We start from the raw sequence: 21,730 nt of genomic DNA on the forward strand, positions 1-21,730 counted from the left end.
ATATCAGTTGGCTGTTTGGTATCCAGAGGTATTTTTTTGATTGGAATTCTTTATGTTTTTGTATACGAGGCCTATTTCCGATGTCAATTTCTTTAGTATTTATGTTTTATAAAATTTCTTTTAATATGAAGCTTAAATATTTTTTACTTAAATAAAAATAATAATTTTAAAAAAATTAATGACATTTGGGTAAATCATAATTTGAATTGCAAATGTAAAATTTTGTATCTTCTATTATAAATTTTAGATAATGTTTATTTTTAGATTTAGTTAAATTTCGCTAGTTAAAAAACGTAATTGATGGAAAGTAGACGTATTTTTACTGTACCTTTTTGTAGGAATAGACTGGGAATGGGGAGACCAGGATGGAGGGGCAGGCATAATAGGAACTGTTTATCGTGTCAGTGAAGATGATTATCGATGTAAGTCTTTAGATTTTCATTGATTTTGCTGGCTTTGATCATTGTAGTACATGGACTGTATTTTAAAGCAAAAGCGCAAGGACTAAGCCCATTTACATACCATATCTATGTTTTTAATATTCGTCCAACATGTATTGAGGTTCTGGAGACAAGAGATTTCAGAAAATTTGAACATTCTATTGTTAAGCATTTAAATGAACTTTTACAATTCCTACATGTAGTAAGTAAATCAGTATTTGATCTATTTTATATCAAAATATTACATGTATGCATTGTATTTCTTAAACTAAATACTCTTGAACTGAAAAATGATAAAACTCTTTGCTCTCAACTTCCTTCAATTTTTTATCGCACAAAATTTGTTGTATGACTTTAAGAAAGCAAAAGACTAACCGTTTCTCTCGCCCAAAAAAAAATCTTTACTGAATATTACTTAATTTTGTTCATAAGGTACGTTGGCCGAATGGTAACAGGAATCATTATCGTTTTGGATTTGACGGAAAATTTGATGTTCAGCTTTGGTAAGGAGTATTTTTGCATTGTTCTAAGCATGGCCTTCGATGATCTGTTTGTTACTAGGGCATTTTAACAAAACATTTGTTTGCTATGAGATATACGACAGCCAGATACAATATATAGCATTCATTCTATTCAGAACAACCACAATAAATGAAATATATGGAGATAACGAACAGTATTCAAACTCAAAAATCCGTAAAAAAAAAAATACAAAATAGGAAAAGAGCATAAACGAACCTCCAAAATACATGTATTAGAGGTTGGATCATGTGACATGGCGATGTGAGCATCCCCTGCCGACCGGTCACACCCGCTGTGTGCTCCTTGTCATGAACGAGAAATAACGGAAAATCCGTCGTCCATTAAGTGTGTAAATAATGGACTAAAAGCTGGAATAAGAGACATCAGCCAGCATTTGACTTTATAATAAATTGTGATTGCTGACTAGGTCATTGTATCAACCTTAGAAGTTATGAAATGATCTGTTTTACAGTGAGCCATTCCCATCTGAAGTTAAAGACGCTTTGAATCGTCAGAATTTGATGTCTTCTGCTAGTAGTCAATTAATGAACCCACCGTCGCCGTCAAAACCAACAACAAATATAGGTAGTCAGTTGTGGTTATAATGTAAAGTTTTCATATATTGATAGAAATTAGTCTGTCATGATTACTTTTTTCAATTATGGGATTGAAATTGTTTAGATCTAAAGAAAGAAAAAGAGCCAGAAAAACAAAAAGCAGCTGAGGAAGAAAAGATGTCCCCCAAAGGCTTAAAACATGCTGGTGTCTCTCTGAATATTATGGATATGGCGCCCCCGGTAAAACACTCCGTTTGGTCAGATTTTGATTTCCCTGCTGATATCTCAAATAGCTTTTCAAACTTGAGAAACAGACGAAAACCTTCTGCCAAGGTTACAGGTACAATATTCAGAAATCCAAACAATGCAGGTAATACAAAACAGAAAAAAACATTCTGCTCTCAAAAATGTAAGGTTGACTTAAAACATTAAAAACAGATGATACAAACAAACTTATGTCAAAAAGTTTGAAAATAACAACTTGGGTCATGTTTAAATAAATAAGTTTCACCGTGTATTTGTTTTTTTTTATCTTTTATAGAAAATTTCACAAAAAAAAAAAAGATTTGAAGGGAAAGGTATTTGTATAAATTAATAAGAATGGTTTCACAAGGGCTTTTGAACATCACAGAAGGTTTATGATTTCTTTAAATATTCTAGAAATTTGTTATTTGTTTCATTTGCAATGAAATTGGGCCAAAAATATATACTAATCCAGGCATCCATTTTTTGTTTGTATTATCTCTCTTTAAATACAAATAAATTTGATTTATTATTTGATCACATATAAATATGTGATTTACCGTCCAAAAAGGCCAACATTAGTTAAAGTAAAATATATAGATATTAATTCCTGTAAGTTTTCATTTCAGGGGGAAATGAAAAGACAAATGATCAACAGGAAACAAATTCAAAAGATAGATTATTTGGAGGCACTGGTGCTTCAAACGATGTCTTGAATCCAGATGTTTCAAATTCAGGTCTATCAATGGGAGGCGCTTTACAAAAATTCGAAAACGAAGAAAGTGCTCCTGCAAATCCAAAAGTTAAATCTGAAGAGATTTTAAACAATCCTTCTGCAATATCAAACAATAGAATTTCTGTAAAGAGTAATACATCTTTAAAAATCGAGAAAGATATCGATGAAGGTGGCGAAATTTTATTGAAAGGTGTAGTAACTGAGTCTAATGATAAAAATAAGGACAGCTCGGTGTCAACGTCAAAACGTTTGGAAGACCACCATATAGATAATAAGCAAAAGACAAGTAGCTCGTCAAGCGTTCAAGATTCAGTCTCTGCAACAACGTGCTGGGAGTGGAAGGATTCATCTGGGCAGTGGAAACTTTATCCTGAGGATGTACAAGATAAATTGAGGGAAAACGTTTTGAAAAACCCAAAATCAACATCGCTTATATCTTTAGAAAATTCATGGTAAGGATATATGCTCAACAACAAACAAAGGAAACGCATAATTGTAACTCATCAAAGAAATTTTGATAAAGTATATGGAACAACTATTTTTTATCATTAAATACCTGTTACCTATTAAAAGTATACCATGGCTTTTTAAACCCCCAATGTTGAATTATTTCCTTTGATTATTGTTTATGAAAATAGTGTTTTGCATGATTTCTTTTAAATCGGGGGTCTATTTTCAATGAAATTTTGAATTTAGAGAAACAATTAACACTCCTATTAAAACCATATGTTTGCTTTGATTGCAATGTTAATGCTGCAATGTAAAGCCTGAATAAAGATGAACGCAATAAGGCTCTAACAATGATTCTAACAAAAATTAGAAGTTGTAACTGCATTTGGTGTACATCAAACGACTTTGCAGCAGTTAAACGCACGTCTCCACCAGCTATGAACACAGATGACGGACCTAGATCCTGTTGGCGGTAAACTACATCCTCAAAGGACTGTCAGATTCTCCATCAGCACCTGTGCAATCGTCTGGGAACTGCTTTACAAACTGCTGAAATCAGCATAAAATGCACAAAATGTTCTCAAAAGACTGAAGTGGTATTCGTGCACAACGTCCGTACACTAAAATCAACTTGCACTGAGTGGTCGCAAAGGACATGTGGATTGTTAAAGAAGATTAGCTCTAGAATTTGGAGGCGACGTCAATGATACAACTTAACTTGTCAATTTGAAAATTAGGACTTATTTGATATTTATCACAACTGAATCTAATATCACTTTTAAAAATTGGGGTTTAAACTGAAAACTTATCAGGTTTAATCTGAATATGCGTTTCTTTTTTTGCTGAGCATATTTTAATCACATTAATTATATTAAAGTGTATACATTGATATCATACAGTAGGAGATTCATGGCCTAATATAAGTGATCTTTTTGATGTTTTCTTTTAAGGTTTCAACAAGTATATAGAAATGAGAAATATTTGACTCTCAATTTTATTCGCAAAGTCTCTATTAATTGATTATTATTTGCTGAGTAAATATGATTAATGTTCAGTTTCAGAGTCGTGCCCTCTCAAGGCAAACATATCAACACAGAAAGCAAGGAAACATCAGAAATCAGGAGATTTGGTAATTAAACATGCATCAAATGTTCTCAAAATAATAGTATTTAAATTTTGAAGTATTATTTAGAAAAAAAGAAACGACACAATTTTTTTTACACTTACTAATTTTGTCTTACATTACCTTTAATCCGTTTGGGGAAAATTCTCAAAGGAAGACAAATTCTAATATTCTATTTGGCGGTTAACATTTGAGTACAGAATTTTAATGATTAAACGCAATATAAAATCTTTTAACATTAAATGTATTTTGACAAGTCAGAGATGAATATTGACAGCTTCATTTTTCTTGCACATTTAAGTATTTAAAGCCTGCCTGAAATTTTATATGAATTACAGATAATTACTGCATATCTCGTATATTACAATACGGAAAAAGCAGTATCAGTCTGGATTACTTTTTAGCTGACTGATTTTTTTTTTCCAGATCCTGATCAAGTGAAATGACAGAGAGAACCAAAATAAATTTGTAATATTAAAAAAAGATAGTAAATTTTTTATTCTTTATTGTTTCAAAATAAACTGATTATGGATTTAATTTAAACTTTACAAGTGCCATATTCATGCTTTGTTATTGACAGATTAAACATTAGCTATTGATTATTATTTATTCTCTTGTTTCATTTTTTTTATATTCGACCAGAGCCTGATAGATGGATTGCATAATTCGTGTGAACTTAAGAACACTTGTCTAGTATCTTTGTCATTCCATGTTACATTTGTGTTTTATTTATTTATCAGCTTGCACTATGTGCCATCTTTGAGATGTACAATGAATATGATATCTTTGCGTTTTGTTTAATATCTCTCTTTAATATAATATAAAACGATTCAGAAATGGTTAAAGGCATTTGCAAAAAGTGTCCATGTACTTAAATTAGTACAGGGAAGTACTCTGAGTTCATATTAGAAGGGTGCTGTCCTTGAGTTTTTGTTTCCCTACACTGTACGTCCAACAGTTCAGTGTCGTCACACACGATCTGTTAGCACAGCTAGATTATTTTATTTAACACATGCAGTATTGATTTTTTTTTTTCAAAAAAGATTCTCATAGACGCATACTTAGGGACGGTTATGTACAGGTTCCAGCTCGAGAAAGGGCTGTTCACATTCCACATAGAGCTCGAACCAGAGGTAAATAGGATCTAAAATTTCTAATTTATGTTTTTTTCTGACTTTTTCATTATCAATAAGCATTGTTTTAGAGTCACTTGAACAGATTGTAATAGTGAAAAAAATATTTCTGAGCTCAGTTCTTCTCTGTAGTATGTTTCCACTTTCATAAAAGCCAATGCTAGAAAGAGGAGAAATTCTTCCCAAAAGTGCGCAAAAATATTGCACCTTATATTGCACCTTTTTTGTAGCGTTATGGTCAAAGCCAAATATATAAAACCAATACGCTACAGAATTGAAGCTAATATTTTTATTGACGATAAGGAATTATTCTAGTTGTATACAACATTCATAGAATCAAATGTTTTGTAATAAAATAAACATGTTTTTATATTTAAACAGAGTTTTGACATGATGGAAGGTTCAACTTCCTCTCTGAAATACGGACAAGGCCTTATGCAAAAATTTGGAAAGCCAATGAACGGGGTCCAACCACCAGATTACGTGGTTTTCTGTTGTAACCAAGAATTCAGCGACGTTAGTTCAGAATACGTTTCCGCTTAACTTACTAACCCTAAAATATAGCACTGTCCTTTATATCTTTTTCTAAATGTTTTCTAGTGAGCATCTGAATTCTCTTTTTTTTCCACCAACATGACCAAGGTATGAAAAATTTTGAATGTAAATTTAATTAACAGAAAAACTTCAAAACACCAGTCGTATTTTCATTCATGTTTTGTTTGAAAAAATTCTCAAAAAGTGAATTCAGTGCCTTATCCATATATACCCTATGCTTGAAAGTGAAAACGTATTTCTTTTTCTAGGCCTTGCATGCATTATGTATAGAGAGAGTCAGGAATGCTGTATATAACAACCCTCAGTCAAGAATTAGTTTGAAAATATTTTTTCACAAACAAAATCAGGTAAGGGGATAAAAGTATTGGGCTATAGACAGTGTGCTTTCTATGGAATCTGATGTTAATGAAACAAGTGAAAGTGCAGAACCTAGTCTAAGAGACAGTGTATTTTCTATGGATGCAGAAGGCAAAAGTATTTTGGGTCTTGTAGGACATTTTGTCCTTTGTATTTAAGAAACACATAGAGCTGAACAAACATTTTGTCACATCAAATATAAATTTAAAGATAGGATTTTAGTGAACAAAGTGAAAATGCAGAGCCTTGGATATCCTATTGTTTATGCGTAATTTATCACGTTCATTTAACAGTCAGGTGGAAAATGCAAAAAGGTTATTGTCAAAAATAAAACTCAAATGAGTTATTTTCTTTGTCACTATGAGTTACCAATCTTTTCTACCCCTTATTAAAAGGGAAAAAAATCTGTTTGTAAAATAAACTTTACAAGTTATTTTTCCAATGACCTGTTTGCATATTATGGACCTGACTGTTTAAAGTCTTAGATTTGTTCCTATTATTTTCTAAAATTAATGTTTGTATGATTCCATGTCTAAGTAAAAGTTAAAACCAGACGCTGAGATTTTTGACATTTTTGTCTAGTGTGAAAGATAAGGTATTGGGCCAGAGGCACTGTGCATTGGTTATGATGATGTTAAACAGTTCAATGTTTGAAGAAGGCTTTATTTAAAAATCTTTTTACTTCATAAACTTTTTGTGTATATCGTAATATTTCTTCCGTATGTGTGCAATAATATGCAGTGATGATATAAATGATACAGAGCGTGTTATGGAGATACATGTAAATGATGGCATATGGAAAAACCCTGCAAAATCAGATTTCCATTTAATAAGTTTATTATCTTTTATTCATGTCTGGTGTTCTTCTTTTGATCATCATGTAGAGGAAACAGGTGATTGCGAGGAAGTTTTCCCAGAATTCCTGGAGTTTCTCTATACCTGAAAGGTAAAACTGAACGAGGAAAACGCCATTCTACAAAATCAGTCACAAATGTAAATATAAGTGATATGGTATCATTTTTTGAGTTTTATTGGGATGTAAAACGGCTTTATGAGATTTGATCACGTGACCAACCCGTTTTACATCCCAATAAAACTCAAAAAATGATATTACCTTATTTCTTAAAATGAAACAGTTTTGACTTTAACATTATTCTTAAGAATAAAAGGAGAGAGAAAAAGTTTGCTCTTATTCTTTTAAATACTGTTTTTTGAAAAAAAAAAAAAAAAAAAAAAAACAATCCCTATACTCACGGCAGCTGGATGAATCACACAATTATGATTTGGGAAAGATAAATTGCCAGAGGCAAGAAGGAACAGAAACACAAAAGTTGAGAAATGCATACACATTAACAATGTATCCCCCCTTTTCCCATCTTTCTGTAATAATTTTTTAACTTGTGTAAAAATAAGAATCGCAACGAAAATATCATGACTAAGAAAATTCCAGCCCTTTGTAAATATATTATGGGTTAAAAGTTTACGACAGAAGCAAGTGCCATATTAATTGAGCAGTCAATGTTATCATATGTCCAGTTTCTGGTTACAGGACTAATCCCCGGAATGACCATATGAAACATACATGTAGTCCTGACTCCCGCTGGAATAAGTTTTGTAACAGACTGGCTCTAGAGTAGGACTTCACTAAGTCTTGTGAAACTCTTGCATTAGATTCATTTTTACGAGGGACTTGGGTTACTCTTGGTAATAGTTTAATGTATAGAGTGCGATTTTCCCGGGACCACTCACAATAAATTCTAGTCATATTGGTAAACTGGTTTAATTTTTGATATTAAATTGATTAATATTTTTGAGGATAACTTTGAAAAGAAACAGAAAAAAAACAATTTTTACCATATATCTCTATTATAATTATCTTTACTTTTCATAAGAAGTGGGGGCTTTGGAAGGGGATTAAATAAATCCCATTTCGGCATAGTGACTTTGTCATTGAAATCCAATTAGCCCCACCCCCACCCAACCCTCCCTTCCGTTCAACACAAGAAATTTTCATTCTATGAAAGCCGGTTATCCCCTTTTCACCACGGATTTATATTTAAAGTGTTATTTTTTCATTGACGCCCACCCCTTTTGAAGCTTAAACACCCTCACACACTTTTTTAAAGCATGGTCAAAATCTCACAAAGTTAACGATACACATAATCTTGTTGTGAAAAAGTTAACACATCCAACCCAAAAAGATTTTTTAAAAAAAGGTTTTAGAAATTGGATAAATTTTGGGTTTTTTTTTTCAATTATGCTGTGAAAATTGTTTATAAATCTGTCTCGTTGTTCCCACTTTCAAAAGCATAAAGTTTTAATAATTCTTTCAATAAAAATATAATAACAGGGGATATTTTGCATGTACATGTATAAATGAAAAAAAATAGAATCATGAAAATTTTCTAAGAAAGATTACTGTATAACAATTCAAAACTTTATATAAATATATCTTTCAATATATATATATATATTATGCACATTTTCTTTTTTTCCCACTAAATTTATTGTGTGGCTTGGCCAAAACCAAACAGATAGCACCAGTTTTTAATGACAGGCATGGCAAGTATACACTGAAATAAAGAAAATTCAATTGGAGTTTCGGAAGAAAATAATTGTGAAATACCTATATTGCAAAAGCAGGGTCATTGATATATTTTTCATTGTATGTACTATTTGCATAATCCTACGTATATAAATAATGTTCATGTGGATAGGAAAACTTTGTGATAAGGAAATTTTAAAATGCTTAGCAAACGGAAAGCAGATTTCCCTAAATAACTGTAGGGGAATTTAACGTCTATTTATAGATTGAAAATTATCAGCAGGAATAATGGACTCACAGATTGAACATAGCAAGGTTCGTAAAATATAATATACATTAAAGACTTTCTGCTTAACACTAAATCATTCTTACTTTTTCTTAGTCTGATAACTTGTTTAACCACTCCTATTTCTCCCAAATGTCAAAAATGAAAATTAACTCTGATATTTAAAATGTTTACATCATTAAATCTACTTTCACTTTAACTTTAAGACTTTTAAAAATTGTTTCTAACAATGTTGAGCTTATGCAGTTGTCATATACACATATATGTGTATTGATATTGAGTCCAAACATATTTTATAATCAATTAAATCAATAAGCATGTACATGAATTTGTTCAGTAAGGAATTCGGATGATTATGTACGGATTTTAAATTCTGTGTATACTCCCTACAAATACAAAAATGTCTATTGGATTTGAGAAATGAAAGTAATATTTTTTTCCATTGCCTGACGTATCAAAGATAAAAATTGGTCGGAAAACGTCATCAATGCGCGCAGTTGGTAACTTTCATTACTATTTAGTATTTACGACCACGACCTAGTGAATGGAAGTAAAATATTTAACATATATTCGCTTAATTTAGACATTTTTCATGTATTTATAGATTCCACCAACTAAAATGAAATAAAAATCAAAAATGAAGATATAACATACTTTTACATAATATTTTTTTTGGATTTCTTTCTGAGAACTTGGCTACTTTATTAGCATTATTAACATTTATGTTTGACTTCAAATGGTGAAACTTTAATTTGTATGAAACAGAAATTAGAACTCTTTTCTTTTGTTGATAGGAAGTTGGGTCAGAAGATTTTCCAGATATGGAGGCAGTGATTGAGAAGGTAAGATGAAAATGTTCTATCAATCCCCAAGAGAGAGAGAGAGAGAGAGAGAGAGAGAGAGAGAGAGAGAGAGAGAGAGAGAGAGAGAGAGAGAGAAAACAATTGTTTATCACAAATCAATATAAAGAGTCCAAGGACAATTCATCAAAACTTTAAAGAGAGAAATTCGTGATAAGGAGAGATGAGAGCTATGTATAAATTAAAACGAATTTTGAAATTATATACAGTTGAACTTCGATATCTCGAACTCCGATATCTCAAATACCATGTATATATCGAAGTGACGTGGAAGTCCCAACCACTTAATCTATAAGAATCTCGAATCCCCGGTTATCTTTTTTTTTCTCAGCTGAAATGTTCGAAATAACGAAGTTTGTCTGTACATGCATTTGCAAAATTGTAAGAAAATAAAATCATCCAGTACTATGCATTTTCAGTTGAAGAACGTGAATGAGAAAATGGATTTAGTACAAAAAGAAAATATGTTCATCACTAAGAGACTAAATACAGAGGAAGAATGGAGGTAAACTATGTTCATATAATTTAATTCTACACATGTCTGGACTAGATAAAAAAAAGTTGTTCATGGAGCTTAACACTTACTTTTGATATAATTGTCAGTTATATTATAGACAATTATTTAGTTAATTTGAATCCCAAAAAAGATAAATGATTCTCTAGCTACTATTCACATTAGTTATCACTAACTTCGATCATTATTTTGCTGCAATTGTTTGTACTTGTATTGAAATGAATGAGTAATCAGTTAGGAACTGCTTTAATATCTGTTCTATTTCACAGTAAAGTATCCGAAAGCGACGATAATAAACTAGGTAAGACATTTAATTATTTGTTTCCTTTACCAAATGAGATCTAAACCTACACTACATGTTTCACGTTATTTTCCCATTTCATAGATACAATTTTAAGATAATGAAAAAGAATTAAACAAGAAAAAAAGTATAAACATTGTAAAATAAAATCCATAGTGTAACTATTAACAATTTGACTGTTATTATTAGAATTTGGTTCATTCTCTTTAGACAAGCTCTTAGCTCAGGTAGTAGAACTGTCTGAAACAGATTCCAGACAGAACAAAGAAATATCGGAGTTAATCACAGCAATTCTGACAACAAATGAAAACATCTCCAAACTGAATCAGTCTATTGGTCAACTCAGAGATGTCAATACGATGGAAGCTTCAGGGACTTCTGATGTTCTTCAACATACCACTGAAGATGATGATCAAAAAGAAGATATGGATGACAATGTGCAGAGCAGAACTGATGTTGATTTAAATCAGTCTGATTATTTTAGTGAGGAAATACCTGAAGAACAACCAAGAACATTATCTGAAAGTAGAGATGAGTCATCAAACAATTCTTTCGTGGAAGTAGCAGAAGATAAAACCGATGAAGAATTGAATACAAGTGAGAATACAAGTGAAGAAAAAACTGATGATCCTGACGTCAGTGGAAGCATTGGCGAGGAAGATGATTCTATTGAGGGAACGAAATCTGAACATTCCTCAGTGGAAGACCACAGTTCCGAACCTAAAGGACACATCGTGTTGGGAAGTCATGTTGAGGGTAATTCCGTCTCTCTTGAACCTGAAAACTCTGTGTCTGAATCAGTGAAGCGTTCTATGGACATTAATAGCAAGGAATCCGAACAACAAAGTCAAGAAAAAAGTAGTTCATTTCAAAGTGTAAGAGCAATGGAGGAGATACTGACTGGAGTGGAGAGTAGTAGGAAACTGAGAAGGAGGCGAACTCAGCGTGACTTTGACAACAGGCTTGTTGTTATGACTGAGGAATCGAAAAATATTGAACAAAAGTTAGGCACGACGACAAAGGATTTGCATAATGAAGAAAAGAAAACAGACAATAAGACTGAGTTTCCTAGTCAGGAAGGTAAATGTGTCATCATTGAATTTAAAGCTTTATCATGCATGTGTAATAACATCATGTAGCTTCATTTTAAAATATATCGGTTCTGAAACTATACACATAAAATGCATACGCACATGAATCCTTTTTACTAACAAATGTACACCTATACTTGTACATGTATATAAATGTTACTTATAGATCCAGTAATAAATTAAAGTCGCAATAAGTAGATACAAAATAACAGTCTTCTTGATTTTTTGTACGTATGTGTGTACACATACTTTGCCCTCAGTGCAGTTATGAATTCTTGATAGAATAATTACATTTTTTCAGATAAAAAGTTTGCATTGGTAAAGACCAGACGAGTTCCTACAGACCACTGGCTGGAAGAGGCACACATAGCGGGACAGAAACGTAAAACATTATCATATTTTCTCTTCAATGTATTTAGGGATCTTGAAGCTCTGCTGGTTAGAGGCCAAAAGAATTTCTTAGATAAAAGTTAGATTGCATTGAACGGGTATACCTGTTTGTTTTATTGTTCTACATAACCCTCTGAGAGGTTTTGTCAAATTTCACGAAAACCTGATGCAAGTGTTGAGTTAAGGGCAGATGATACAAACAATTTTTTTTCTTTGGGGAGACATGATATCATCTCTCAAGTTTAGAAAAGTGGATAATGCCTAGATTTTTTTCTACTACTAACTGGAAAATGAAATTGACTTGGAAAATTCAAGTAAAATTTCAATAAGATAACAAATATTGACAAATCACTCTCAGTAAAGGTTTGCAGATGAAAACAAATTTCAGAATATGTTACCTTCAAGTTGATGCTAAAGGTGCAATAAAAACTTTTTAAAAAAAAATATACCAAGCCAGGTGAATTTTATGAGAAAACAAAATGACAAAAAATAAGCAATATCACATAGGCTGATTTTTACCAATTTGCTTTTCCTAAATAAAATTCACCTGGCTTGGTATATTTTTCTAAAGTTTATATTACACGCTTAGCACCATGCTAACATGCATATTCTGAAATTTGTTTTCATCTGTAAACCTTTACGTACGGAGTGTGTTTTGTCCATATTTGTAATATTATTGAAATATTACTAATATTTCTAAGTCTATTTCATTTTCCAGTTCTTAGGAGAAAAAATTCTAAGAATTATCCACTTTTCTAAACATGTGGCATGATATGTCTCATATAGAACACATTAATCTCCATATTTTTTTATGTTGATGAATGGTATTGTCATGATTTTTAAAAGATATGATTACAGGTGGAATTGAAGATCATTCAAAATGAAATATGTTTCAGTTTCTATAATACAATAACATGTAGTTGATTAAACGACTATTAAAAATCAATTAAATAGAGAACCCACCTCAGCAAAACTTATCATTTCTTATGGTGTTATTGTGATTATATTTTTCAAAACTCACTGTAGCCTAGTTAACATACCGAGTTATACTGGAGGATTCCTATAATTCATTTAAAGGAATAATAACGATAAAAGTTTATTTTTGTCGTTCCCTTTGTCCCTCCAAATCTGTGCAATCTACCTTATAGATATCTATGATTTATTAGATAAGGATTTATTGTTTCAACATGGAAGTGGATTTGACACTATATTCATTCTGGATACATCTGCCAGCATGGAGGGTGATGGCATTAAACAACTCAAAGGAACAGTTACTGACATTCTTAATGGTAAAAAAAACATTTGCACTTTGGACTCTAAAAGTTTTGTTTTGAAAAAAAATACAGTTTAGATAAATGCCATCATGATCATTTTTTCTAAGACTTTTTTTCAGCATAAATGTATTTTTTAACTGATGAATGATAAATCTTGTTTACAGAATACGAAAGATTTTCTTCATTGGATCAAAATGTTGCTGTTATCACATTTGGAAAAGAAAATAAATTCCTTTGCTATTATTCCAGCCGATACTATGAGATAAAACAGTCTGTTGGTAAATGCGTTCTCCTTTCAAATTAATAATATTGGTGTTTTATTTTTTCAAGAAACAAAAAAGATTTTTTTAATTTAAACTGATACATGAAAATTTGAAGGAAAATAACAGAAGTGCATTCTATTTCAGAAAAATTAACATGCAATGGTCCGTCACCAATAGGTGCAGGTCTTTTACTATCGAAAGGTGCACTCAGTAAGTTTGTTGTAACTTCATATCTATACAAGTATATTGTTTATATAATTATAAAATGTATTATTAAAATGATAAATACTTTTAACACCGGTTGATAGTTGGAGTAAGCCGTGTGGGGAAATGGAACATCAGACCAAATATAATTCTTATTTCGGATGGCAGGACGACAGATATTCATTATCCCGAAGGCCCTGAGGACCCGGATGTATATGATAACGGGAGGGTATGTTGGATTTAAGATACTGATTTTAAAGAACATAACAAATTAAATCATCATTGGAAATATCCATTTCTTAAGTGGAATGTAAACTAAATATTGTGTGTCGGAAACGTACACCCATATAATACAGCGCAAAAACAACGAAAATTAAAAAACTGTGAAAAATAGGATTTTACAGTGTCATAAATTTGGACATATAAGAAATATATGGAATTATAAGTTAACTGTTCAAGCACTCAACGTAGATACGTGTACTCAATACTACTCTTTACAGATACATACCTGTTATAAATATTCAAAGATCTACTGATTTGAAGACGGGTGGAAAATTTAAATATTGGTGCAACTATTTAAATATATGTTACTTCAGTGTTCAGTATTTTAAAAGGGGATATTATCTTTTTATATATTTTTCGAACAGTTGGGTTGCTGATCTTTTAAATTGTGTTTATAAAATTTTGTATCCTATAGTGTGTATATGATTTATTTGTTTTATCATTCTTATGCACAAAATTCCAGCAGGTCAGCATCTTTATTATCAAGAATTGATAAGGGTATTTATCTAATATTGCATGTATGAAGCTTAGCAATATTTCGCCATCATAAATTTAAAATAGTAAAATTGATTGATAACGTCTATTACAGACACTTGCAGAATTAGGGAATATTGTCGATCATCTGGCAAATTTAGAGGTTCCAATTAAATGTGTTCCGGTCGGTGATCCAGACATGGTATGTTTTTTATCTCTAGTTTCATGTGAAGATAAGATAATGATCCAAAAACAAAATCTGGAATTTGAATTTAAAAAAACTTAGTATAAATGTAACAATTAGTTGTACACGTATTAATTATTGCTATATCAAATATTACATGTTTGTATACATTCACATTTTGCATATAAATAGCTATCATCCAGAAAACTATTATTAGGCTTTTTGACGTTTAATGAATTATTTCTAATGTCATGTTTCTAGTCGGTCCTTGAAATGATATCTGGTCTTTCCTTTGGTGGAAAAATCGTCCATTTGCATGAAACTAGACGGCTTGGGAGGTTACCACGCAACGTTGTAAGTCAATGTGTACTTCTTTCAAAGTTTTGATACATTTTTAAACCTTGTTTTTTACGTATTTATTTCATGGGTTTTGATCGGATTCAAAATGTAGTCTGCTGAAATTACAAATGTGAACGTCAAGCAACATTCTAATTGTTCTTTGACCAAAAGGCTCTATTCTCATATTATCTTTCTTTTCATGATAAATGTACGTGATTAAAGTCCTGTCTGTAAACCTCGTTCTAATCAACAAAAATACTTAAATGAATAAAAACCTCCATTCTTTAGACAACAATTAAGATGTATTCTATAAATATAATTTATGTTCTCCTTAATGAAACCTTGGGCCCAAAATGTATCAATCAAGGCATCCGGTTTTTCGTTTTTATTCTATATCCTTAAATAGTTTAAATTGTATATTATATATATTGCAGAAGCATATATTCGCTTCATTTTGGATCTTGAGAAAATGACATGAACTTACATTCAAGTTTTCCTTATTATCCCTCTTTTCAGCAAACACTTATTTCTAGTACACAGAAAGTGTAGAGTGCATAGAATTTGGCATAAAAAAAGGAGAGAAAAAAATGAAATTGTTTACAGACATTGCAGTTTTTTTAATTTATGAATTGCTTTATTAACAAAAGAAGATTTTTTGAAACTCAGATGCACGGTACAGAAATGAAGATTATTTTCTATTTTACAAAGAAGATGATAGAATAGAATCAATATTGTCAATAGACAATCGTATATATTTGGAAATAAAAGATCCAGAAGATCTAAACGTTAGAGTATCCTTAAAAAATCATAGACAGGTACATGCATGTAGTTTCTAATGGTTTGTAGAGAATTGCTGCAGAGTTGCATGCTATCTTAAGAAAACCCACAGAGATGGACAAACCAACATTTGAAGCTTTGTTACCTAGTATGGTGACGGCGACAGAACTAACTCAAGACGATACGGTTAGTAGTTAATAATATGTAATTATCCATATGTTCAGAAAATCACAGTGTGTTGGATATTTAAATATGTTGTTCTTTATTTGTTGTTTAACGTCATTGGAGAGAATCATTTTTCACTCATATGGAGACGCCACCGCTTGCCGGTGAAGGCTGTAAATTAATTTTTTTTTCTCTACTCGGCACTCAGGGTCATTTACAAGTAAGTATTTTTTTTCGTTTCAACACCTACTGCGACACGAGACCTGGGTTTATACAGTCTTATAAGAAAGTTTCCGCAGCCAACAGTGACTATAGAGCAGATACTCTAATTACAGCGCCACGCGGGCGACTAAATGCTTTTTTGCAATTAAATTGTTTAAAATTGTGAATTATTTTAAGATAAATCTAAGAATGATGAAGCTTTACATTCAGTAGTAACTAAATCAGACCAAATAGACCACATATTTATACATTGTATACAATATTTCATTTTTTTTAGTTTGACATAAATAAACCCAATCATTATATTATATAGCTTATTTATATATCTGTACTATTTCAACCAGGATGACATATATGAAATGGTTACTGGATCGCCAGAAGAATTTCAGCCAGTAGTTGACAAAGAGGAAAAAGAAAAAGACGAAGAATGCCAAGAGAGGGACCCTAACATGCCTCACCTTGGCACCCGAGTAAGGCGTGGTCCGGACTGGAAATGGGATGACCAGGATAGTCATCACCCAGGGACCGTGACAGGACACCCAAAACACAGTAGATTCCTGTTACTACTGTCCAAAATATATGCTTTTCACATGAACGTAGTGATTTATGCTATTGTGTGCTCTCTCCCGTCCTTTAATTTGATACATTGATTATAGGTCTTGCATAGACAATATTAATGATAAGTAGACAATTGATGGATTTATTGCAATCTGTTACAGTAATTTCTTTTGTTGATTGTTATTCTACAGCTGGTTGGATTTCTGTGGAATGGGATACAGGGAAGGGATATAAATACAGATATGGTGCAGAGGGATGCTATGATGTCGTAGTATGTGATGATCCTCGAGTATTGAATGATGAGCTGATAGCGGTCGGATGCTTGGTTTCTAGAGGTAAGAAATCTATACACAGTTCTTACCTGAATACGACAAAACTTCGTCTAAACAATGAAGATCTGATGGCTTGTGTGTTTTCTGCTTCTTTTCTCCTAGTATATGCTTAATAAATAAATCATTTCATGATAATTTCTTGCAAATAATCCATGTACAGGTATGAAGGCACACCTCACTACTTCTTTTACAATTATATTCAATGTTCTGTCTTCTTGATCTATATGCAATACTCACAGGGTGATATTGTCAAAAGGGGCTGTTAACTTCTCCTAGTCACTAAATACCACCTTTGCAATTTCTGGATGTCTTTTTTATCTTTTTAAACATGTTAAAGATTTGTATTATTTGTAGGATTTCGGAGATTGATCTCTGTTCGTTGATTCTACTTTTCATTACAGCTACTAGTATTATTGATTTATGTGTAAAACTTAGAAACAACTATTAATTGATAAGTGCTTAAAACTTTGCAATAAAAAGCAGACATTTAACATTGTGTTAACCACTTAGAATTTATTTTTGAAGGAATGGACTGGGAATGGGGGGACCAAGATGGAGGGGCAGGCAGTATAGGAGCTGTTTATCGTGTCAATGACAGTGCAATTATCCACGTAGGTTTTCAATGAGTTTCATGTTTTCAGGTTTTCAATGACATTTTCTTCATTCAAAAAGATGTAGACACTTGTCTTCTTTTCTAACAGATAATGATAAAAGATAAAGAATATATACTTAAATAACAGAATGTGTAAAGCCTTGTTAGAATGAGTATTTGCATTTTTTCATGTGTTTATTCCTTGATACTTGAAAAAAAGATACTTTTAGGTAGACTTTCCTTTTCTGGTGAATAAAGACAAGGCGTAACAGTAATATAAAAAGCGTGTTTTACGTATTTTTTATATGTGCATACATTTATTGGCATACTCTCAAAGAGAGTGTAAGTTGTTGCAAATTTATTTTGTCTTCTTATTAGGTGCGTTGGCCCAATGGTAGCAAGAGTAATTATCGTTTTGGATACGATGGAAAGTTTGATGTTCAACTTTGGTGAGATCTTAATTGATATCATCTTATGCAGGGCGATATCTTTAGATTTTTTCTGTATATTACCTAGCTAGTCTAGGTCATTTTAGAATATGTTTTCTGAGTATATGAATTGGAATAAAAAAAAAATAGAACATACAGTCAATGAATTCAGTACAAGTTAACATTTTTTAAAACAAATTTGTTTCTCTAGTGATCCATTCTCTTCGGAAGTGAAAGAAGCTTTAAAACGTCAGAATCTGATGTCTTCTGCTAGTAGTCAACTAAGGAACCCGCCTTCTCCGTCCAAAGCAACGTCAAATATCGGTAAGCTACTGCAGTTTTGATTAAGAAGCTTTTTTTTGAAAATGAATTTGGGTGACATAATTGGTATATTCATTCCTTACAACTACTTTTCAAGCTATTTAATTGTTTAATTTTTTTTAGATCTAAATAAAGGTAAAGATCCAGAAAAACAACATGTAGCTGAGGAAGAAAAGATGTCTCCTGAAGACTTAAAACAAGCTGGTGCCTCTCTGAACATTATGGATATGGCACCCCCTGCAAAACACTCTGTTTGGTCGGATTTTGATTTTCCTGCTGATATCTCAAATAGCCTTTCAAACAGGAGAAACAGACGAAAACCTTCAGCCAAGGTTACAGCTACAACAGTCAGAAATCCAATCAATACAGGTAATACAAAACAGGAAATTTTTCTGTTCAAAGAAATGCACGTTTGACCTTTTACATGAACTACAAATAAATTTTATTTTTGTATAAATACTGTACGAGTCGTATGTGATTTACCGACTCAAAAATGTAAACACATATTAAAATAAAAGATATATTAGGTATTTATTCCTATTTTCATTTTAGGGGGAAAAGAAAAGACAAATGATAGACAGGAAACAGATTTGAAAGATAGATTATTTGGAAGCACTGGTGCTTCAAAGGATGTTTCAAGTCCAGAGGTTTCAAATCCAGGTCTATCATCAAGAGTCGCCTCGCAAAAACGCGAAAACGAAGAAAGTGCACAGGCAGATCCAAAGGTTAAACCTGTAGACAGTGTTAATAATGCAACGAAAAAGTCATTTGCAAACAACCAAGTTTCTGTAATGAATCAAACGCCTTTAGAAAACGAGAAAGACATCAATGAGGGCGACATTTTATCAAAAAGTGAAGTAACTGAGTCTAACAATAAAAATAAAGACAGCTCAGTTTCCACTTCAAAACGTTTGGAAGACTACCATACAGATTATAAGCAGAAGACAAATAGGTATTCAAGCGTTCAAGGTTCAGTCTCCGCAACAACGTGTTGGGAGTGGAAGGATTCATCTGGACAGTGGAAACTTTATCCTGAGGATGTACAAGATAAATTGAGGAAAAACTTTATGAAAAACCCGAAATCAACAGTGCTTATATCTTTAGAAAATTCATGGTAAGGGTATATTTTATAAATATTGCATGTAGTTGAGTGTAACATTGAACATTTTCACCCCCCAAAAACCATTGTGATATTATCTAAATTTTCATTGTCCAATGTAAATTGATTCATTTCGAATGTTTTATGCTATCTTGAAATGTTTTCACACAAGAATGTACCACCCGTCGTCAAAAAAGAGAAATACTGGACTTTCAAGTGTTTTTTTATTAGCAATGTATTTGTAAAAATTTCAATACTATTTGCTGTATTATAAATATGATTTATGTTCAGTTTCAGAGTTGTGCTATCTAAGAGCAAACATATCAACACAGGAACTAAGGAAACATCAGAAATCAGGATATTTGGTAATTAAACATGCATCAAATAATAGTGCTTAAAATTTTGAAGTTTTATTGAAAAAAAGTTTCAAATTTATTTCATGAAACGACACAAATTTTCAACACTTACTAATTTTGTCTTTATAAATTTCATTATCTTTAATCCGTTTGGGGAAAATTCTCAAAGGAAGAAAAATTTTTCTTGCACGTTTAAGTATTGAAAACCTATGTGAAAGTTTATATGAATTACAGATAATTACTGCATATATATTATAATACGGAAAAAGCAGTATCAGTCTGGATTACTTTTAAGCTGACTGATTTTTTTTTCAGATCCTGATCAAGTAAAATGACAGAGAGAACCCAAATAAATTTGTCACAATAAGAAAAAAGATAGTGAATTTTCTCCTTCCAATTGTTTCAAAATAAAGTGATTATTTATTTTAACCCTTACAAGTGCCATTAACAGATTAAGCGTAGATATTAATTATGTATTTTCTTGTTTCATTCTTTTTATATTATTGACCAGAGCCTGATAGATCGATTGCATAATTCGTGTGAACTTACGAACACTTGTCTAGTATCGTTGTCATTCCATGTCACATTTGTAATTTATTTATTTATCAGATTGCACTATGTGCCATCGTTAAGATGTACAATAAATATGATATCTTTGCGTTTTGTTTAAAATCTCTCTTTAATATGATATAAAACAATGCAGAAATGGTTAAAGGCATTTCAATAAAGTGTTTGTAATGTACCATTTATGCAACAACGTTAAATTAGTACAGGGAAGTACTCTTTTGTTGATATTAGAAGGGCGCTGTCCCTGAGTTGTTTCCTTACATTATACGTCCAAAAATTCAGTGACGTCACACACGATCTGTTAGCATATCTGGATTATTTTATTCAACACATGCAGTATTGATTTAAAAAAAAAAGATCCCCAGAAAAGATAGTTAGGGATTTTCGTCCATGCGGGGCTTTGCAGGTGCAGAGACATCTTCCGTCTTCTCTTGTGTTGAATTTTTGTTTTAAAAACCATATTCTTTAAAGAATTCAGTGCATCATTGCATTTTTTCTGCCCCCTGATTTCTCAAAATTTGAACTGAATCATATATATATTACGCTAATTTTGTACATTACTGAATAAAAGAGAATCCAATCTGACTTTGTCTGGGATTTTTTCATTTTTTATGCGTAGTTATATAATGGAATACAATCTCCAAAGTAGCAATGTTTTGGGAAATTTTCGAAATTCAGTGCAATTCTCGGCAATTTTTCATTAAATATGAACGCATGCTTGATCATGATTCATATGTCCATCTTTCATTTAGAATATTGCTGCAATATGAAAGGGGGCAAAAATATGTAATACACCACATTTAGCTATTTGCTATTTTTTTGTGCAACATAAACTTCTTTTGTTTTGATCAGATTATGACGCAATTTTTTTAATGTAAAATACAGTATTTTTTAAAATAACGCCAAAATAAACTGAAAGTCAATATTACGCAATGGATGATGACCGTCGTGTTTTACTTTGAAAAATAGAATTAACTTATGGCTTGTATTTTTGAAAATAAATAAAAATTCTTAATTGATTAATCTTTTAATTTTGATTATATATAAATAAATATTTTTGCAGACGAAACAAGCTTTATTTTTGGGTACTCATATATGTTTAATTTTATACTGCGGAAGATATTTGTTGCTTGTTTGTATTTTGATACTGTAAACGTGGTGAGCTTTTTACGCCAAATCCTATTGTTGCG

The 21,730-nt window shown here is 31.6% G+C and overlaps 3 protein-coding genes across 3 annotated transcripts; all 3 read left to right on the forward strand.

Annotated features, from left to right (window-relative positions):
- The first annotated feature begins 882 nt into the window (after positions 1-882).
- On the forward strand, positions 883-1,951 carry LOC134231241 (uncharacterized). Its single transcript, XM_062713184.1, has 3 exons — positions 883-943; positions 1,435-1,547; positions 1,644-1,951. The coding sequence occupies exons 2-3, from the start codon at positions 1,484-1,486 to the stop codon at positions 1,949-1,951; spliced, it is 372 nt and encodes a 123-aa protein (XP_062569168.1). The 5' UTR covers positions 883-943; positions 1,435-1,483.
- A 443-nt stretch (positions 1,952-2,394) lies between these two features.
- Positions 2,395-4,928, forward strand: LOC134231238 (uncharacterized). Its single transcript, XM_062713175.1, has 3 exons — positions 2,395-2,950; positions 4,004-4,077; positions 4,498-4,928. The coding sequence occupies exons 1-3, from the start codon at positions 2,508-2,510 to the stop codon at positions 4,515-4,517; spliced, it is 537 nt and encodes a 178-aa protein (XP_062569159.1). The 5' UTR covers positions 2,395-2,507; the 3' UTR covers positions 4,518-4,928.
- A 2,064-nt stretch (positions 4,929-6,992) lies between these two features.
- LOC134231239 (uncharacterized) lies at positions 6,993-20,631 on the forward strand. Its single transcript, XM_062713176.1, has 23 exons — positions 6,993-7,109; positions 8,927-8,976; positions 9,742-9,789; positions 10,227-10,312; positions 10,591-10,622; positions 10,833-11,702; positions 12,015-12,095; positions 13,270-13,392; positions 13,542-13,655; positions 13,785-13,850; positions 13,949-14,073; positions 14,716-14,802; positions 15,046-15,138; positions 15,970-16,086; positions 16,632-16,836; positions 17,037-17,180; positions 17,703-17,788; positions 18,148-18,218; positions 18,409-18,521; positions 18,642-18,887; positions 19,071-19,632; positions 19,909-19,982; positions 20,289-20,631. Exons 2-23 carry the CDS (start codon positions 8,950-8,952, stop codon positions 20,306-20,308), a joined length of 3,390 nt encoding a protein of 1,129 aa, XP_062569160.1. The 5' UTR covers positions 6,993-7,109; positions 8,927-8,949; the 3' UTR covers positions 20,309-20,631.
- The last annotated feature ends 1,099 nt before the right edge of the window (positions 20,632-21,730 follow it).

Source organism: Saccostrea cucullata, unplaced genomic scaffold (genome assembly GCF_032062105.1).
Source record: "Saccostrea cucullata isolate Sc308-1 unplaced genomic scaffold, CSIRO_AGI_Scuc_v1 ctg4898, whole genome shotgun sequence".
Classification (NCBI taxonomy): domain Eukaryota; kingdom Metazoa; phylum Mollusca; class Bivalvia; order Ostreida; family Ostreidae; genus Saccostrea; species Saccostrea cuccullata.

Excerpts from the sequence above, each read along its gene's own strand:
- LOC134231239 (XM_062713176.1), top strand. The coding sequence starts at position 8,950 with ATGGACTCACAGATTGAACATAGCAAG. Across the intron at positions 11,703-12,014 it reads TGAGTTTCCTAGTCAGGAAG|ATAAAAAGTTTGCATTGGTA; the intron begins GTAAATGTGTCA and ends ACATTTTTTCAG. Across the intron at positions 14,803-15,045 it reads CGGTCGGTGATCCAGACATG|TCGGTCCTTGAAATGATATC; the intron begins GTATGTTTTTTA and ends TCATGTTTCTAG.
- LOC134231241 (XM_062713184.1), top strand. The coding sequence starts at position 1,484 with ATGTCTTCTGCTAGTAGTCAATTAATGAACCCACCGTCGCCGTCAAAA. Across the intron at positions 1,548-1,643 it reads AAAACCAACAACAAATATAG|ATCTAAAGAAAGAAAAAGAG; the intron begins GTAGTCAGTTGT and ends GAAATTGTTTAG.
- LOC134231238 (XM_062713175.1), top strand. The coding sequence starts at position 2,508 with ATGGGAGGCGCTTTACAAAAATTCGAAAACGAAGAAAGTGCTCCTGCA. Across the intron at positions 2,951-4,003 it reads ATATCTTTAGAAAATTCATG|TTTCAGAGTCGTGCCCTCTC; the intron begins GTAAGGATATAT and ends ATTAATGTTCAG. Across the intron at positions 4,078-4,497 it reads ATCAGAAATCAGGAGATTTG|ATCCTGATCAAGTGAAATGA; the intron begins GTAATTAAACAT and ends TTTTTTTTCCAG.